General features: G+C 36.9%; 1 protein-coding gene across 1 annotated transcript in view; it reads left to right on the plus strand.

Annotated features, from left to right (window-relative positions):
- Positions 1–17013, plus strand: part of LOC148939089 (DNA mismatch repair protein Msh6-like) — a 113068-nt gene extending 96055 nt beyond the window's left edge. Inside the window, exons 11-13 of the mRNA XM_089107303.1 lie at positions 735–912; positions 7475–7668; positions 15685–17013. Coding sequence (XP_088963429.1) covers positions 735–912; positions 7475–7668; positions 15685–15909 — 597 coding nt within the window. The 3' untranslated portion in view covers positions 15910–17013. The remainder of the gene's footprint in view (positions 1–734; positions 913–7474; positions 7669–15684) is intronic.
- The last annotated feature ends 565 nt before the right edge of the window (positions 17014–17578 follow it).

Consider the following 17578-nt stretch of genomic DNA (forward strand, 5'->3'; position numbering starts at 1 on the left):
CGAAAAAAAATACAAATTAATTTCCGTTTGTCTTTGGTTAACATTGTTTTCAGTTGGCTAAAAAAGGAATACTTGTAAAGCCTTTCCAAGGTCTCCGGAAGCTTAATGTTTTAGAACTTGTTGCTGGAAAAGAAATTAATTCTTAGGATATAGCGGTAGGAGAAAGGAGGTACCGATGAGAACTCCCCTTGAGACTAGAGTAAATGACTTGCACAGAGAAAAATTATATCCTAGTAATGCAGTCTTTTGTAAATAAATATTAGGTTATTCTTTATTAATTGTTTACTATAATTGTGTTTTTTATTGATCTAAATTATATTATTTATTTACAATTTTTATTTATAATTATGTAAATATCCTATTACTTGAAAAAATGAAATAAAATAAATAAAAATTGAATATAATTAAACAGTAAAAAAATAAAAGAAAATAAAATATCCTTTTACTTGAAAAAAATTGAATATAGTAAATAAAAAAAAGTAAAATATTCTATTTCCTCAAAAAATTGAATAAAATAAATTTAAAAAAGGAAATATCCTTTTATTTGAAAAATTTGAATAAAGTAAAGTTAAAAAGTAAAAAAAAGTGAAAAATTTTATTATTTGGAAAAATCAAATAAAATAAATAAACAAAAGTAAAATTGAAAAGTAAAAAAAGTAAAATATCCTTTTACTTGAAAAAGTTGACTAAAATGAATAAAAAAAACTAGTAAAATTTCCTAATTTATTTCTTAGGGATGTTATGTTCCTGCTGAAGTGTGCGAAATGACTCTTGTTGATCGACTCTTTACTCGTCTTGGTGCCACCGATAGAATATTCATGGGAGAAAGCACTTTCTTTGTAGAAATGAATGAAACTGCATCGATCCTCAAGCATTCAACTGTCCACTCCCTTATCTTAATGGATGAACTGGGTAAGAGTTTCCCTAATACTGCAATTTTTGCTCTTCTTTACTTATCTTTGTACCACCTACTGAACCTCTCGTCGTTTTTGGTGTCGCCCAACCTTCCTCTTTAATTATCATTGTACCGCTTACTTAACCTCTCCAGCCGTTTTGGTGCCATCTGCCGTTCCTACTTACTCTCCTTTACACCACCAAATTAACCTCTCCGGTTGTTTTGGTGCCCCCCTCTTTGCCTCTTCTCTTCATTGTGATGCATATTTAACCTCTCCAGTTGCTTTGGTTCTACCTACTTTCCCTCTTCGTTCGTCATTGTGCTACATTCTTAACCTCTCCAGTGTGATTTCAAATATATAAGTTTCATCAAGTTTAATCTTACCCATCAAAAGTTACGCGCCTGAGAAAATTTGGCTTATTTTCGAAAAAAAGGGAAAATACCCCTTAAAAATTAATGAACCTTAATGAAAATCACACCATCATATTCACCGTATCAGAGAACCTTACTGTAGAAGTTTCAAGCTCCTATCTACAAAAATGTGGAACTTTCCATTTTTTGCCAGAAGGAAGATCACGGATGCGTGTTTATTTGTTTTTGTTGTTGTTTTTTTCTAGGGGTAATCGTATTGACCCAGTGGTCCTAGAATATCGTATGAGGGCTCATTGGAATGGAAATTAAAACTTCTAGGGCCCTTTTTAAGTGACCAAAAATGGAGGGCAACTAAGCCCCCTCCCACGCTCATTTTTTCCCCAAAGTCACCCAGTTAAAATTTTCAGATAGCCACTTTGTTCAGCACAGTCGAAAATTTAATAAATTTATCTTTTAGGATGACTTAATCCCCCACAGTTGCCAGGGGAAGGGCTGCAAGTTATGAACTTTGCCCATTGCTTACATTAAATAAAAAACAATTTTTTTAAACAGAAAGTAAGGAGCGACATTAAAACTTCAAACGAACAAAAATTATTCCGTATATGAAAGGGGCTCTCCCCTCCGCAACGCCTCGCTCTTAACGCTGAAATTTTTTATTGTTTAACAAAAATAGAGTTGTGAGAAAGTCAAACTTTAGCGTAAAGAGCGAGGCGTTGAGGAGGGGAAAGCCCCTTTCATATACGGAACAATTTCTGTTCATTTTAAGTTTTAATGTCGCTCCTTACTTTCAGTCTAAAAAACTTGTTTTTTTATTTAATTTCTGATCGTTTTTTAGTTAATGCAGCTTTTATTTTGGATCACCGTCATTGAATAAATAAACAAAATTTGGATGACAATTTTACTTTTCTTTTGCTAATTGGCTGTCTCTAAATTTGGTTCTGACGTAATTTACAAATTAACTTACGTAACGAACTTCTATATTCGTATATTTTTCTTCTGGCAAAAAATACAAATTTGCAGATTTTTGCAGGTATGAGCTTGAAACCTATGTAATAGGGTTTTCTGATTCGCAGAATCTGACGGTGTGATTTTCATTAAAATTCTTTCACTTCTAGGGGATGTTCCCCCCTCTTTAACAAATCAGGTAAATTTTCTCAGGCTCGTAGCCTTTGATGAGTAATACTAAACTTAATAAAATTTATACAGTTAGAATCAGCATTATAAGCTCATTCTTTTGAAATATTTATTGACATCAAAATTCCGTTCTTAAAAGTTTCGATTACTATTGAGCCGTATCGCTTGTTTTTTTTTATTGTTTTTTTTTATTACGTATATGAGGGAGTTCTTCCCTTAGTCAATACCATGCTCTTTACATTAAAAGTTAAAATTTTTATTAATTCACAAACCCCTGAATCGCAAAGGTCGTTTAATTAGAATAGATGGCTCTTTTGAAAGCACTAAAAAAACTGTAGCGTAAAGAGCGAGGTATTGACTTGGGGGCGAATCCCCTCATATACGTAATAAATTCTGTTCGTTTTAAGTTCTAATGTTGCTTCTTACTTTCAGTTGAAAAAACTTTTTTTTTTTAAATTTAATTTCTTATCGTTTTTTAAATAATGCTTGGAAATCCGGCGCCACCTTCATAGAAATGTCCCTTACCCCAAAGAAACATCCTCCACGGAAATATTCTCCCGAGTAACCCCCTCCTCCAGCCCCCCCCCCACCAGAAAAAAATTCTTCCTGAAAATGTCTATATACTTTCCAATAACGAATACGAATATGAAATCTAGTTGGCAGTTGCCCCTGTAAAGAGATACATTTCCCGGAAATATTGTGTATTTCGGGACTAGTATACTTCCCGGAAGTATTCCCAGATTAAGAACTGCTCTCTAGTTCCATTGGCTCATTTCTTTGGCCTTTTTTTCGTATGCTAATTCCCTTATTTCTGTTTCTGGAGAGTTTTTTTTTTCAAATATGTCTATTTGCATGAGATCCGGCATTATTTTAAACCAGAATAACGAACTTTTTGGGCGACGTTTAAAGTCAGTATTTTTATCGCAAATATTATTTGGTTAAATTAAAGTTCAAAATAAGCGCTTGCGCTTCCTAAGTAAAGAACGTTGTGGGCACAATGTGTGTTTTTTTTGTGTTTTTTTTCATACTCGGGCACTTCGTATCGGAGGAGTTGTCCTAGAAACTTCGTAAAGGGCTCTTTCGATTGAAAATTGGAGTGGCTAGTGCCCTTTTTAATAGTCGAAAGTGATTGAAGGGCAACTAGCCCCCCCCCCACGGCCGTCATTCCCCCAATCACATCCAATCAAAATTTTGAGATGGCCATTTTGTTCAGCGTAGTTGATTTCCAGATAGAAAATATATTTTTGAGGAGGATACTCCCCCACATTCCTCGGGGCAAGGGTTTTAATTATGCCCTGAGGGCATATAAGATCAATGTTGACACAATGCTCAGTTTATAATTTTTTTTCCTTTAAAGCAGGGCACTTCATATAGAAGGGGTAGTCGTAGAGACTTCAAAAGGGGCTGATGCGATTGGAAATTTAGATTTCTAGGGCCCTTTTTAATAGTCGAAAGTAATTGGAGGGCAACTCTCCCTCCCCCCGACGCCCATCATACCCCAAAACACATCCAATCAAAATTGTGAGATAGCCATTTTGTTTAGCGTAGTTGATTTCCAGACAGAAAATATGTTTTTGTGGAGAGACACTCGCCCAACCCTCGGGGCAAAGGTTTTAAGTTATGCCGTAGGGGCATATAAGGTTTTTATTGAAGGTGTTGTCGTAAAAACTTCAAAACAGGCTCATTCGATTGGAAATTCAAAGGGCTAGTGCTCTTTTAATAGTCGAAAATGATTCGAGGGCAACTAGCCCCCCTCCACCCCGTTCCCATCATTCCCCCAAACACATCCAATAAAATTTTGAGATAGGTATTTTGTCAGCGTAGCTGATTTTAAGATAGAAAATATCTTTTTGGGGAGGACACTCCCACAACCCTCGGTGCAAGCGTTTTAAGTTATGCCCTGGGGGAATATAAGGTTTTTTATATACATGGCTATCTCACAATTTTGATTGGATGTGTTTGGGAGAATGATGGGCGTGGGGGGGGGCTAGTTGCCCTTTAATCACTTTCGACTATTAAAAAGGGCACTAGCCCTTTGAATATCCAATCGAATGAGCCTGTTTGGAAGTATCTACAACACCTTCCATAAAAAACCTTATATTCCCCCAGGGCATAACTTAAAACCCTTGCCCCGAGGGTTGTGGGGGAGTGTCCTCCTCAAAAACGTATTTTCTATCTTGAAATCAGCTACGCTGACAAAATACTTATCTTAAAATTTTATTGGATATGTTTGGGGGAATGATGGGCACGGGGTGGGGGGGGGAGCTAGCTGCCCTCAAATCATTTTCGACTATTAAAAGGGCACTAGCCCTTTGAATTTCCAATTGAATGAGCCTGTTTTGAAGTTTCTACGACAACGCCTTCAATAAAAACCTTATATGCCCCTACGGCATAACTTAAAACCCTTGCCTTGAGGGTTGGGCGAGTGTCCTCCTCAAAAATATATTTTCTATCTGGAAATCAACTACGCTAAACAAAATGGCTATCTCACAATTTTGATTGGATGTGTTAGGGGGTATGATGGGCGTGGGGGGGGGTATTTGCCCTCCAATCACTTTCGACTATTAAAAAGGGCACTAGCCCTTTGAATTTCCAATAGAATGAGCATGTTTTGAATTTTCTACGACAACGCCTTCTATAAAAAACCTTATATGCCCCCAGGGCATAACTTAAAACCCTTGCCCTGAGGGTTGTGGGGGAGTGTCCTCCTCAAAAAACACATTTTCTATCTGGAAATATACTACGCTTAATAAAATGGCTATCTAAAAACTTCGATTGGATGTGTTTGGGGGAATGATTGGCGTGAATGGGCGGGGCTAGTTCCCCTTCAATCACTTTTGACTATTAAAAAGGGCCCTAGAAATCTCAATTTCCAATCGCATGAGCCCCTTTTGAAGTCTCTACGACGACCCCTTCTATATGAAGTGCCCTGCTTTAAAGAAAAAAATTTATAAACTGTACATTGTGTCAACATTGATCTTATATGCCCTCAGGGCATAACTTAAAACCCTTGCCCCGAGGGTTGTAGGGAATGTCCTCCTCAAAAAGATATTTTATATCTGGAAATCAACTACGCTGAACAAAATGGCTATCTCATAATTTTTATTGGATGTGTTTGGGGGAATGATGGGCATGGGGGGGGGGGGGCTAGTTGCCCTCCAATCACTTTCGACTATTAAAAAGGGCACTAGTCCTTTGAATTTCCAATCGAATGAGCATGTTTTGAAGTTTCTACGACAACGCCTTTTATGAAAACCTTATATGCCCTCAGGGCATAACTTAAAACCCTTGCCCTCAGGGTTGTGGGAAGTGTCCTCCTCAAAACCGCATTTTCTATCTGGAAATCAACTACGCTTAACAAAATGGCTATCTAAAAACTTCGATTGGATGTGTCTGGGGGAATGATTGGCGTGAGGGGGGGGGGGGTTAGTTGCCCTCCAATCACTTTCGACTATTAAAAAGGCCCCTAGAAATCTAAATTTCCAATCGCATCAGCCCCTTTTGAAGCCTCTACGACTATCCCTTCTATATGAAGTGCCCTGCTTTAAAGAAAAATATTATTATGCACTCAGAGATCAAAATACTAGTTGTGACACTTTTCAGACGGATCTTTACTCCAGATTTCGTGATCGAGGCTGGAGATGTCTCACCAGAAATGTTGAACCTTGCCAAAAAAAAAAAATAGCAGAAAAGTCCATAATTTCATAAAATGTGAAACTAGCTTTCGGTAAGAAAGCAACACTGAAAGACAAGGTCATTTTCTATATCAATGTACGAAAACACAGCATATAAGAGAACCCTACTTTTGAGGTTTCAAGCACCTATCTAAAAAGAAATGTGGAATTTTGTATTTTTTCCCATAAGGAAGATAGCGTATGTTTTTTTTCCTGGGGTGATTGTATCGAACCAATGGTCCAATGAGATCGGGAGATGACTCATTCGAACAGAAATCAAAACATATAGTGCCTTTTTTTAAGTGACCTTAAAGATTGGAAGGGAACTATCACTCTTTCGTTCCACCTTTTTTCCCAAAAACATCCAATCCAAATTTTTAGATAGCCATTTTATTCAGTATAATTGAAAGGTCCAGTATTATGCCTCTGGGGATGACATGACCTCCCGTAGTCCCTGGGGAAAGGGCTATAAATTTATGCAATTTGCCCATTCTTTACGTATCGAATTTAATATTGGAAAATGTACGAAATTTTTCGGGGGAATTTCTGCAGGGAGGAGGGTTTTTCCATAGGCAAAATTTTCTATCGGTAGTAGAGTTCCTGGGGAAATTTTTACACGAGGGGGGGGGGGGTCTTTGTATGATTTGAAAAACGGCAGAAATTAAATATAAAACAAGTTTTTTCAACTGGAATTAAGGAGTAATATTTATGTTTAAAACGAATAGAAGTTATTCTGCCCTTTTCTCACCCATCGATCTTTACGCCCAAGTCTGCCTTTTTGTCCCAATTCTCTTAAAACGACTCCTCAAATACAAGTGCTGTTTACTTTGAATGAGAAGTATTTTCAAAGAACTTAAAGAGCAAGGAACTCAGCAGGGGGCAGCATCCTTTATATACAAAGTAATTTCTGTTCATTTTAAGGTTTAATGTTGCTCCTTACTTTCTGTTGAAAAATAAATGTTTTTCTTTCTTGTTTAATTTGACATAGAATTGAACTGAATATCCACCAATTTTAAAGCATTTTTGATTGGACAGCGTGAAATATTGACGCAAAGCATGAATGATGAACTTTTTTTCCCTGACCCGAAACATAAATAAACCAAGTGATCCACCAAAGTAGAGTTTTTTTCTTTTCTTTTTGTTTTTCAAACTGGGTGCCTAAGTGAAATTTGGCTCCTATGAACCTGCTTTAATAATGTGAATGGACCTTGCAGATGTATGTTTGATATCATGTCACATTATGACGTCATATGTTTACTTAGTTACAAACAAACAAACTTACTATGGCAACCTGTTAAAGGCCCTTTGCTGACTAATTATTTTATTATCTACAAGTTGATGTACTATGTATTAATAAGTTGTGAGCTAATATGCACTAATTATTTTATTGAATTTTTAGGCCTTGGGACGGCAACTTATGATGGGACAGCCATTGCCTCTGCTGTTGTCAGTGCGTTGGTTCGTCTTGGTGCTCGCACTTTATTTTCCACCCATTATCACACTTTGGTCCAAGAGTTCTCTCAAGAGGCCAAAGTGGGACTTGGCCATATGGCTTATATGGTCGAAAATGAAAACGATGAAGATCCAACTCAGGTACGATTAATTATGAAATTTTTTGGGAATTTAATAACTTTTTCAAATAAAAGCATCCTAAGGATATTTTTTTCAGACCGAATCTACCGCTATAAATTTTACCGAGGGGAGGTGTATTTTCAGACAAGATGGAAATACCTGGAGTAAATTTTACGGTGGGAGGGCGCATCTTACGTGTAAAGAACGCTCGACAGAGAAGTTTATCGGAAGGGGAGGATTTTTTTCATGGAGAATGAGCCAGATTAAATGACATTATTAAAAAAACGATCAAAAATTTAATTTTGATGCAATTTTTTCAACTGAAAGTAAGAAGCAACATTAAAACTAAAAAAATTAGAAATTATTGCGTATATGAGGGTGTAGCCCCCATCTCATGAACTTGCCCTTTACGCTGAGTTTGATAACATAGAGCTTTAGGTCTGTCACTGTTTGCTATCCCTACCTTGTTAAGGGAATAATATTCATAGTGTTTAGTGACGTATTCAAGACCTGAGGAAAATCCCCCCTCCATAAAATTTATTGTAGAAGATTCAGTCCGAAAAGTTCTCCTTGGCATACTTTCATTTGAAAAGACCTTTAAGTTCTAATCGTTTTCCTGCAACTTGAGAGATCCCCCTCCCGTGGAAATTATTTTCCTAAAACTCATGAAATTTCGTCGAAGAGTTCTCTCAAGAGGCAAAAGTGGGACTTGGCCATATGGCTTCTATGGTTGAAAATGAAAACGATGAAGATCCAACTCAGGCACGATTAACCATAATTTTTTTTACTTTTAATTAAATTTTGATTTAATTAATCCAAGTAATTTAATTAATAAGTGAATTATTAAAATTTAATTCTCCAGTTAAATTAAATAAAAAAAAATTTCTATTTTTGGATTATACATGTATTTTTGCTTTTACTTTGAACTTAAATTTCTGGATATACTTTTGATTATCGCTTTATTTTTTGTCGGAACATCTCTTTTCTTCTGCATTCTCTTAAATGTTCCCCTTTTAGAAAACGGAGTTAAAGAAAGAAAATTCAATATAACTGGACCTTGTATCAAATAGTTGTTTTAGAATTGTTTGTTTAGAATTGCTGAGAATTACTGATGAATAAAACTCTAGATTTACTGGAACTCAAGAACTAATTCTGGATCTCTAGAATTACTGAATGGTAGAACTCCAGAATAACTAGAACTCCAGAATTAGTGAGGGGCAGAACTCTAGAATCAGTTATTCGTCACAAGACAAATCCTTGAACACAGGGCAAAACACTAGATACCAACAGTGCCTCTATTCATAGACTTTATAACGGCTTTGACTCTGTTCTAAGTGATGAAATCCGGATAGCCTTGGCGGAGGATGGAGTACCAGACTAGATAGTCAGACTCTTTCAGCATACTGCCAGCGTACACGAGCCCAAATTCAGATTTCCAAATTCAAAAAGCTCTCCTCGATGTTTCAAATTAATTTTGGTGCCTGACAGGGATTTATATTTTCTCCCATAATATTTAACTTCGTAATCGACTGGATCATGACCAGAGCAATGACGACCTTCTCGAGCGTTGAAGTAAGTCCTAATTTTGTGATCACCGATCTGAATTGCACCGACGATATTAGCTTATTAACTGAATCTCGTTCATAAGCACAATCCATGCTATCAAAAATAGCTGAGGAATTCTCTTTAGTGAGCTTGAAGATAAGCTCCTGAAAGACAAAAGTTATGGTTTTTGTTATATCATTTCAAGACCATCACCATCCCCCCCCATTCTTACTACAACCGTCACCCGTAGACCGGATACCTCAATTCAAATACTTAGGGCCTCTGGTAGACCTAATAGGAGGTTGCACATCAGAAAGCCAGTCGAGAATCACCCAGCTAAACCGCTCTCTATGGAACCAGAAAAAAAAAACCTGTTTGAAGACAAGAATAAGGAAATATCAGGCCTTTGTCTGTCCTACTCTACGACTGTGAGACATGGTCTCTGAAAGCATCTGATATACTAGCCCTCAGTGCATTCGACCACTCATTTCTAAGGAGAATCATTGGCATCAAACTTTGTATCGAGTCAGCAATGATGAACTCCGCAAAATTTCTCATCACCGTTATGATTTGGCCACTATCATCAAACAAAGAAGACTCCGATGGTTCGGCCATGCACTTTGCCGCCCACAGTACACCTTCGTCGATAATGCCCTCAGATGTATGCCTCTTTCGGGATGAAAACAGTGACATGGAGGACAGAAGAAAACGTGGCTTGCCTACATCATGGCCAACCTAGACTCTCTTCATGACTTCAAGAAGTATGTACGAAGATAGGATAAGTCCTTTTTCGAATTGATTGAGCCACTTACGTTTGACCGAGACTCTTGACTCACCACATGACAAAGCTACTGGACGCCAAGGGGAGCTGAGATGCTTGAATCCTGCTACAAGTATATGTAAGTAAGTTAAGCTTTTGTCGATCGGGAAATCGCTTTTAACCCTTTCATGCCTGTGGTCACCATACGGATACCCCTCGCCCCCTATTTTTTTTTTCTCTCGACTCGACAAAGTTACAACCGTGATTTCTTTTCCACTAGATAGCGCTTGCTTGGCTGTCTCGCGTTTGAATCTATTATCCCTCAAGGTTTTACCCGAGCGGTCGAGTGACCGTCCAAGTTTAGACAAAACATAAAATGTCGAAAAAGAGGAAAGGTGCAGATTTTGACCTCGATGACCTGGACGTTTCTGATAAGTTCAGAGCCTGATTATGACAATATTTTGTAGCTAAGAATGCGGTCTTTTGAATGAGATATCACTAGTCTAATTCTGAGCTGTAGTTTAGCCCCAAACAAGGTTGCTAACGATCGATTACCAAATGGTCACGTCAGGCATCCATTGCCAAACCATACCTAGGCAGATTTGTACAGCAAACGAGGCAGCAAGTCCTTTTTATGATCTGGAATAGGCACATTTTCTTTCTGTTCCTCCTTTTTTCTGGTAACAAGGGTAAAAGAGCTATTTTGTGTGATGGCTCAAGCAAGTGTAGAGGCCAATGGCCTATTTTATTGCATTATATTATTATTATTAAGTGATGCACTTACCTTGAATTTCATTTCAGCTGGCCCAAGCACGAGCTCTGACTCCATGAGAGGTCATGGTCCTAAGCCCTTGGAAGAGAGACTGATCAAGGAAAGAAGTAGAAGAGCTACCAAGAAAATGACTACAGAAGAAGCAGCAGGGCTTTTATTCATACCTGATTGTTATTCAGATCTCGATATCTCGTCCGACGACGACGACCCAAACTGGGCACCACACAATCCAGATCAAGAATTTCAACCTCTACGTTCTCTCAACTGTTTTGGCAATGAAGACAGAAGTGATGAAGAGGATATTGACCACACAGACGACATCCCTTTATCAATGCTTGGCAGGTTCGAGTTAGACAATGGCGATGACACGGATCAATTCGATTCGCCTCTCCCGAGCTTGAATGACACAGCAGCGTCAAACAGTTCTTCAAGCACATCATCAGCACCAGTGGCAACTTCTTATGCAATGCAGTCAGCAACAGTTATTGCACCTGCTGAACCCTTTGTCCTTACAATAGCTAAGAAAAATGCTCCCTCCCAAGCAGTGGCCGGTCTAGTAACTCCAACTGATGTTCTTCAGGTCACGGCAAAATCAGTAGCAAAAAAGAAGGTAGCAAAGGATGCAAAGCAATACAAATGGATAAAAACGGAGCCCGAACCTCGAGATATTACCTGGAAGGGTTCTATGCCACACTATGACGAGGTACAAACGCCCCTTGATCTCTTCCAAATGTTTATCACAGAAGACATTCTTTCAAACATTGTGGACCAAACGAACCTGAATGCCATGAGAAAGAAGAATCTTGTTCTGAAACTTTCTCTTGAAGAGCTGCACAGATTTCTTGGAGTTCAAATGCTTATGAGCATTCTCAAACTTCAAGCTATGAGAATGTACTGGGAGAAAGGAATACGATATTCCCCGGTGGCTGATACCATGAGCAGAGATAGGTTCATCAGCTTGAGATCTTTCTTCCACATTTTGCGATGACACCTTAATGATACCGAAAGGGGAGGCTGGTCTTGATAAACTATTCAAGATCAGAAGACTATACGACGCATTCAGGGAGAATCTGAAAAAAAGACCCTGAAGAGATCCAAAGTATTGACGAACAGATGATCCCGTTCAAAGGAAGAATTGGATTTCGACAGTACTTGAAGGACAAGCCCCACTCGTGGGGTGTAAAGGTTTTCACGAGAGCCGGCATCAGTGGAATAGTGTGTGACATAGAGATATATACAGGAAAAGGGTCTGTTGAAATTTCTGAAGTTGGCCAAGGTACTGACGTTGTCCTTCGGCCTGTAGAAAATCTTTCAAGGTTCATGAACTTCAAGCTGTTCTTTGATAACGTCTATACTGGCATCGATCTCATTCACAAGCTTTGGGTTGAATATGGCATCGAGTCTTGTGGTACGATACGTAACAACAGAATGAGGGGCGCTGTTCTAGATACTTACGCTAACATGAAGAAGAATGGACGAGGGTCAGTGGACTTCCGTTTTGAAAGACATTCAGAAGTATCGGTAGTAAAATGGTATGACAACAAACCAGTCCATTTGGCTTCGTCATACTGTGCATCCACCCCAATTGATAAGTGTCAGAGATGGGATGGTACAACACGGAAATACATCGAAGTTGATCGCCCCCGAATCGTCCGTGACTAAAACAAATCAATGGGGGGCATAGATCTTGCTGACATGTTTCAGGAGCTTTACAGGACTGACATTCACTCGAAGAAGTGGTATATGAGGATTGTGTACTACCTCTATAACATGGCTGCGTACAACGCCTGGCTCAAACACCACCGGCAGTGTAAGTAGACCAATGTTCAGCATATGTCTATACTGTACTTCCAAATATAAATTGCTCGTGTGTTGGTTCATACTGGCATATCTGAAAGTCCTTGAGATGAAAGGGCATCCTTATTAGTGACAAAGCGCAATACGTCTACCTCGCAAGACGGGATGCCTTCGGAATCAATGAGGTTTGACCAGACCTCGCATTTTCAAGATACGACTGAAAAGGGAAGGTGTCGCTTTGAGAAGTGCGTTAGGGGTGGAATCAGTCGAATCATGTGTTCGAAGTGCAAAGTTCGACTGTGTTTGAACTCAGATCGCAACTGTTTCACAAATTTTCACCTAAAATAGTATCTGTATACACCTGACGTGACCATATGGTAACCATTCACAGTTTGGATTTGGAATGAAATAAATTTTTTTTAAAAATAAATATGTTCTAGTTGAACCTCCAGGATCACTCTCTGCTATTTTCAGAATTTTTACGCAACTCCTTCTTGGTTCAGGTCTGAAAGGGTTAAGCAAGAAGGAAATGAGTAGCTTCTATCTGTTTAAATATCAACTTCTCTTTTGTTGTAACATTTGATAACTTCTTAGAAATACTACATTCTTTCTTTTGTGACTTCTGGTTATCTTTTGTCAGTCGAATCCGTTTTGTAAATTCAAATTGGTTTTTTGTTTATATTTTTTTACATGTATGCTATCCTACTTGTTTAATTATGATTTTTTTTTTTTATAAATGGCCTTAAAGCTTTGAAATATATTTTCATTGTATTCGGTCTAAGCGTTGTTTCTAATCTGGTCTGAAAATTGGAATCCACAAACGAACAAGTCAATCTGGTACTTCAATTTTGTGTCCAAGAACAGAATCTCGAAAAAAATTATTCATGTTCCAGAAGAAAGATTGACATATTTTCTTAAAATAATTTTTTTAGATAACACTGACCATACTAACCATTTGAGGCCATATTGGCCAAGCAGGAAAAAATCAGAAAGCCTGACGAAGACAAAATGAGGAAAATCACGGCTTGTGAAGAAAGAGAAAACAATGTAAATAGCTAGGGAACAATGCAAGACTTAGAACGAGATTGTCGTATTCCGTTGAAGCTAAAATTGTAGATGGATTGCCACCTAAGATGGTTTTTTTTCAGCTCTTTTCAATGGCCTATGTTGAGACTCGGTCTGTTCCTCTGTTGCTTAGCAACAAAAATTGAATCGACAAACAAAGTAATTAGTATTGGTTAGGAATTTTAGGGGGTTTATAGGTCGTGCACTCTGAGAATAACGCAAAAAAAGGTGTCTTCGCCTTTTTTTATTCTTAAATTAACTGATTAAATTAACTTTAGTTAACTGTAATCAAAGTTTAAAAAAAACATGAAAAATGAGCTTTTGGTTCTGTATTTTTTTTTCTATTCTGTTATTTGCACGAAATATTTTTTTTTGCTGCAAATGATTTTCGCTGCGCATAATTATGCACAGTGAAATTGTCCTACGGCTCTTTTTCTCGTATTCTTGGAGAGAAATTATTTTTCTATGTCCCATCTTAGCCTTTTATCAGAGGCGGTTTTAGACGGGGGAAGAGGGGGCACTTGCTCCGGAGCTCAAAAATTTTAGGGGTGTAAAATTTCAAGTAAATAATCTAACGGTTATAATCATTCTGTAATTTTTGAAATTCTTTTTTTATTAAAATAAAATCAATAAAATTAATTAAAAAAGTTAAGATGATAATAATTAAAAATCATTTATTAAGATATAATTAATATAATATTGTTAATAATTAATATAGTAAAATATATAATTAATAATTAAATAATTTAATTAATAAATTTAGAATTATACCTTAGATTTATTTTAAAATGAAAATTTGTGTGAAAATTTTGGGGGAGACATAGGGAGGGGGGTCAAATCAAGGTTTTGCCCGGGTCGCAAGAAAGGCTAGAGTGCCACTGCTTAATATATAGATTCCCTTTTTTATTGTTTTCAAGATTCTTAATAATGTCGAAACTAGAAAGGGTAATCAAAATCTTATATCACTTTTTCTCGAAATAAATTTTCAGTGAGTAGGACATTTCGCTATCACTCTCAATTGCTTTTTTCTGCAAAGAGTGAACAATTTAAACCGAGATGTGTTTTCACTGTCGCTTCGGAAAGTGCCTCTTTCATTTTAGTATTTGTTTTTAAGGTATTTAAGGTTTTTACTTAGTATTATTTGTTTTAGTGATTTTTTTTGTTTCTTTTTCGTTTTAATTTCTCTTGGTGGACTTATAACTGTATTTTGTTTGGTTAATCTTAATTTTGCATTGAGGACGATTGAGCAGAGGTCAAGACACAATTTCTATTGTTTTCTCTTTTTCGTTTTCACTTCGTTGCCCTTTCTCGTTTTTTCATGTTTTATTTTATGTGACTTTTTCTGATTTAGGGAACTGTAAAATTTATACCATTTTGTTCCCGATGCTTACCCAAAGTCTAATGGATTAAATGCAGCACGATTGGCTGGTTTGAGTGATGATGTCATTTTTTTCTCTTTTTTCTTTTTTTTTCTTTCTCTTTAAGCGGGTGAGCCTTCTTTGCCTCTCATTACAGGCAATCTAACGGTCTTATGTCAATTTTAAACTCTTGATCAAAATGCCTGAGACTCTGGACAGGCGTGCCTTTCCAAAAACTAACAAACAAGTATGTGTTCAATAAGAGAGTCATGCATACAACCCGCCATTTACCCGTGCCCCTGCCATTTAAACATTTGCCTCTCAATTATTAGGACTATCTGTCTTGGATTTTCTCTATCTAAATTACCCATGTCTTGATGCAATCGATGCAAACCTACTGCAAAATACTTGATAACTTTAATTAAAAATCAACGGACTCGGTCGAGGCCATCGGCCTCGACCACTTTGTTCGTCTTTTAGGAAACAATTACATTTTGATACCAATTTGCTTCCAATGCTTGCCCAAAATCTTATTGATTTAATACAGAACGATCGGCTAGTTTGAGCAATTTTTTTCGTCATTTTTTCATCACGTTTTTTTCTTTTAGGAAACATTACATTTTTATACCCATTTGTTCTCGGTGCCTGCCCAAAGTCTTATAGATTTAATGCAGTACGTTTGGCTGGTTTGAGCGATGACGTCATTCACGAAGTCATTTTTTTCACGTTTTTTCTTTTAGGAAACAATTACATTTTTATACCGATTTGTTCCCGGTTCCTGCCCAAAGTCTTATGGATTTAATGCAGCAAGTTTGGCGGGTCTTAGCGATGACCTAATTCGCGAAAGTCACAAAAATGCACAGCAGTTTGAAAGAAAAGTTGCCCTTGCTAGAGCAGCACGAATTATTGACACCTCAGAAGATGATGAAAAATTGACTCAGGCAGTTAGATTGTTTTTAAAATGAATGCTTGCTAAAAACAGATGGAAGGGTATTACAGTTCTGGATTAGGTAAAATGTCAGGAAAACGTTCCCTTTGGGTTTTGATTCAGGTCTAAAGCAGTGTTAATTTTAGTTTGAACAGCGTAACCGATATTAAGAGGTTTAAGTGTTTTTGTCTCAGATTTACTTAATTTCACACTAAACCATCCAAACGTATTACAAAATCGTCGTAAAGTTGTCCTGACTACTGTAGAGTCAGTGCCTTCATTTTATATTATAGTTGCAGTGTCATGTTTCGAACAGTATCTTCATAATTTTGAAGTTATTTTGAAAGACTGTCCTCCGTTCCATCCTCCCTGAGCCTGAAAAAATTATCAAAGCTACTCTATGTTCTACCTTCTAAGCTTGTTTATTCCACATATCTGGTATTGACTTCATTAGTAATTTGATCTCCCCCTCTGTTTTTAAAAATGAGTAAATTAATCTCAAACCCAGAACTTTATTTGAGGATTCTTAGACTTCTCGTCTCTTTTGTTGTTTTGGGGTCCTAATTGAACCAAACATTTTTCGCTATAGTGCTTTGGGGGCGTGGTAAACGAAATTATTTCTGGTCTTAGCAAAGACCTATTCCCCTCCCCTTCTCCCCCCCCCATACTCACATAGAAGCTTTCAGTTAAGTCGAGATCAATATTATATCAAACTCAAAAGAAAATTTTTATTTATTTTACCTCATAATTTCGACACCGTATAGGAATATACCTTTCATTATTCCTTTTATTTCAGTATTTTGTGTTTGCTTTGTTCTACTCTTAAATCATTCCATTTTAATTGTGCTGTATTTTAGCAGGCCGCTATTAAATGATATTACATTTATATTGCCATTGTATTGTCCCATAATTAGGCCCTTTATTAATTAAATCAAAATCAAAATTATTTATTTTACCTCATAATTTCGACATCGTATTGGAATATACCTTTCATTATTCCTTTTATTTCAGTATTTTGTGTTTGCTTTGTTCTACTCTTAAATCATTCCATTTTAATTATGCTGTATTTTAGCAGGCCGCTATTAAATGATGTAACATTTATATTGCCATTGTATTGTCCCATAATTAGGCTATTTATTAATTAAATCAAAATTGAGTTGTTATCCAGCCATGACTAATTGGAGTAAAATCCAAGACAGATAGTCTAAGTGAGAGGCTGGCATAAGCCTTTTTCAGAATCACTATCTTCAATGCTACGACATATTTTACGGCAAATATTTGTTTCCGCAACGGCAGTTCTACTCTATTCTATCAGGGCCATCCTACTCTATGGTGCTGTATCGTTGCCCATCAAAACAGCTCACGGGCGTGGTATAGAGGTTCAAGTTCAAGTTCAATCATTTTATTATTAACATATACATGTATATAATTGACATAGGCCCATGGGGAGACAAGCTCGAAAAACTAGGCCTAGACAAAGATACAATAAAAAATTTTACTCTACAATACAAAGATAATTACGACGTCAAATATACAATAATACAAAAATAATATGAAAGTAGCAGCTAGCCCAGGATCCAAATATAAATATAAATAGAGATAAAAAAAAAGAGAGATCAATATTATTAAATATAAATTCATACTAAAAGATAGCCGAGAGGCCCACATTCACATAGAACAAAAATCCAAACAAATAACTTAATCAT

Source organism: Artemia sp. Qi Xiang Cuo, unplaced genomic scaffold, assembly GCF_049724085.1.
Source record: "Artemia sp. Qi Xiang Cuo unplaced genomic scaffold, ASM4972408v1 HiC_scaffold_22, whole genome shotgun sequence".
In the NCBI taxonomy this organism is placed as follows: Eukaryota; Metazoa; Arthropoda; class Branchiopoda; order Anostraca; family Artemiidae; genus Artemia; species Artemia sp. Qi Xiang Cuo.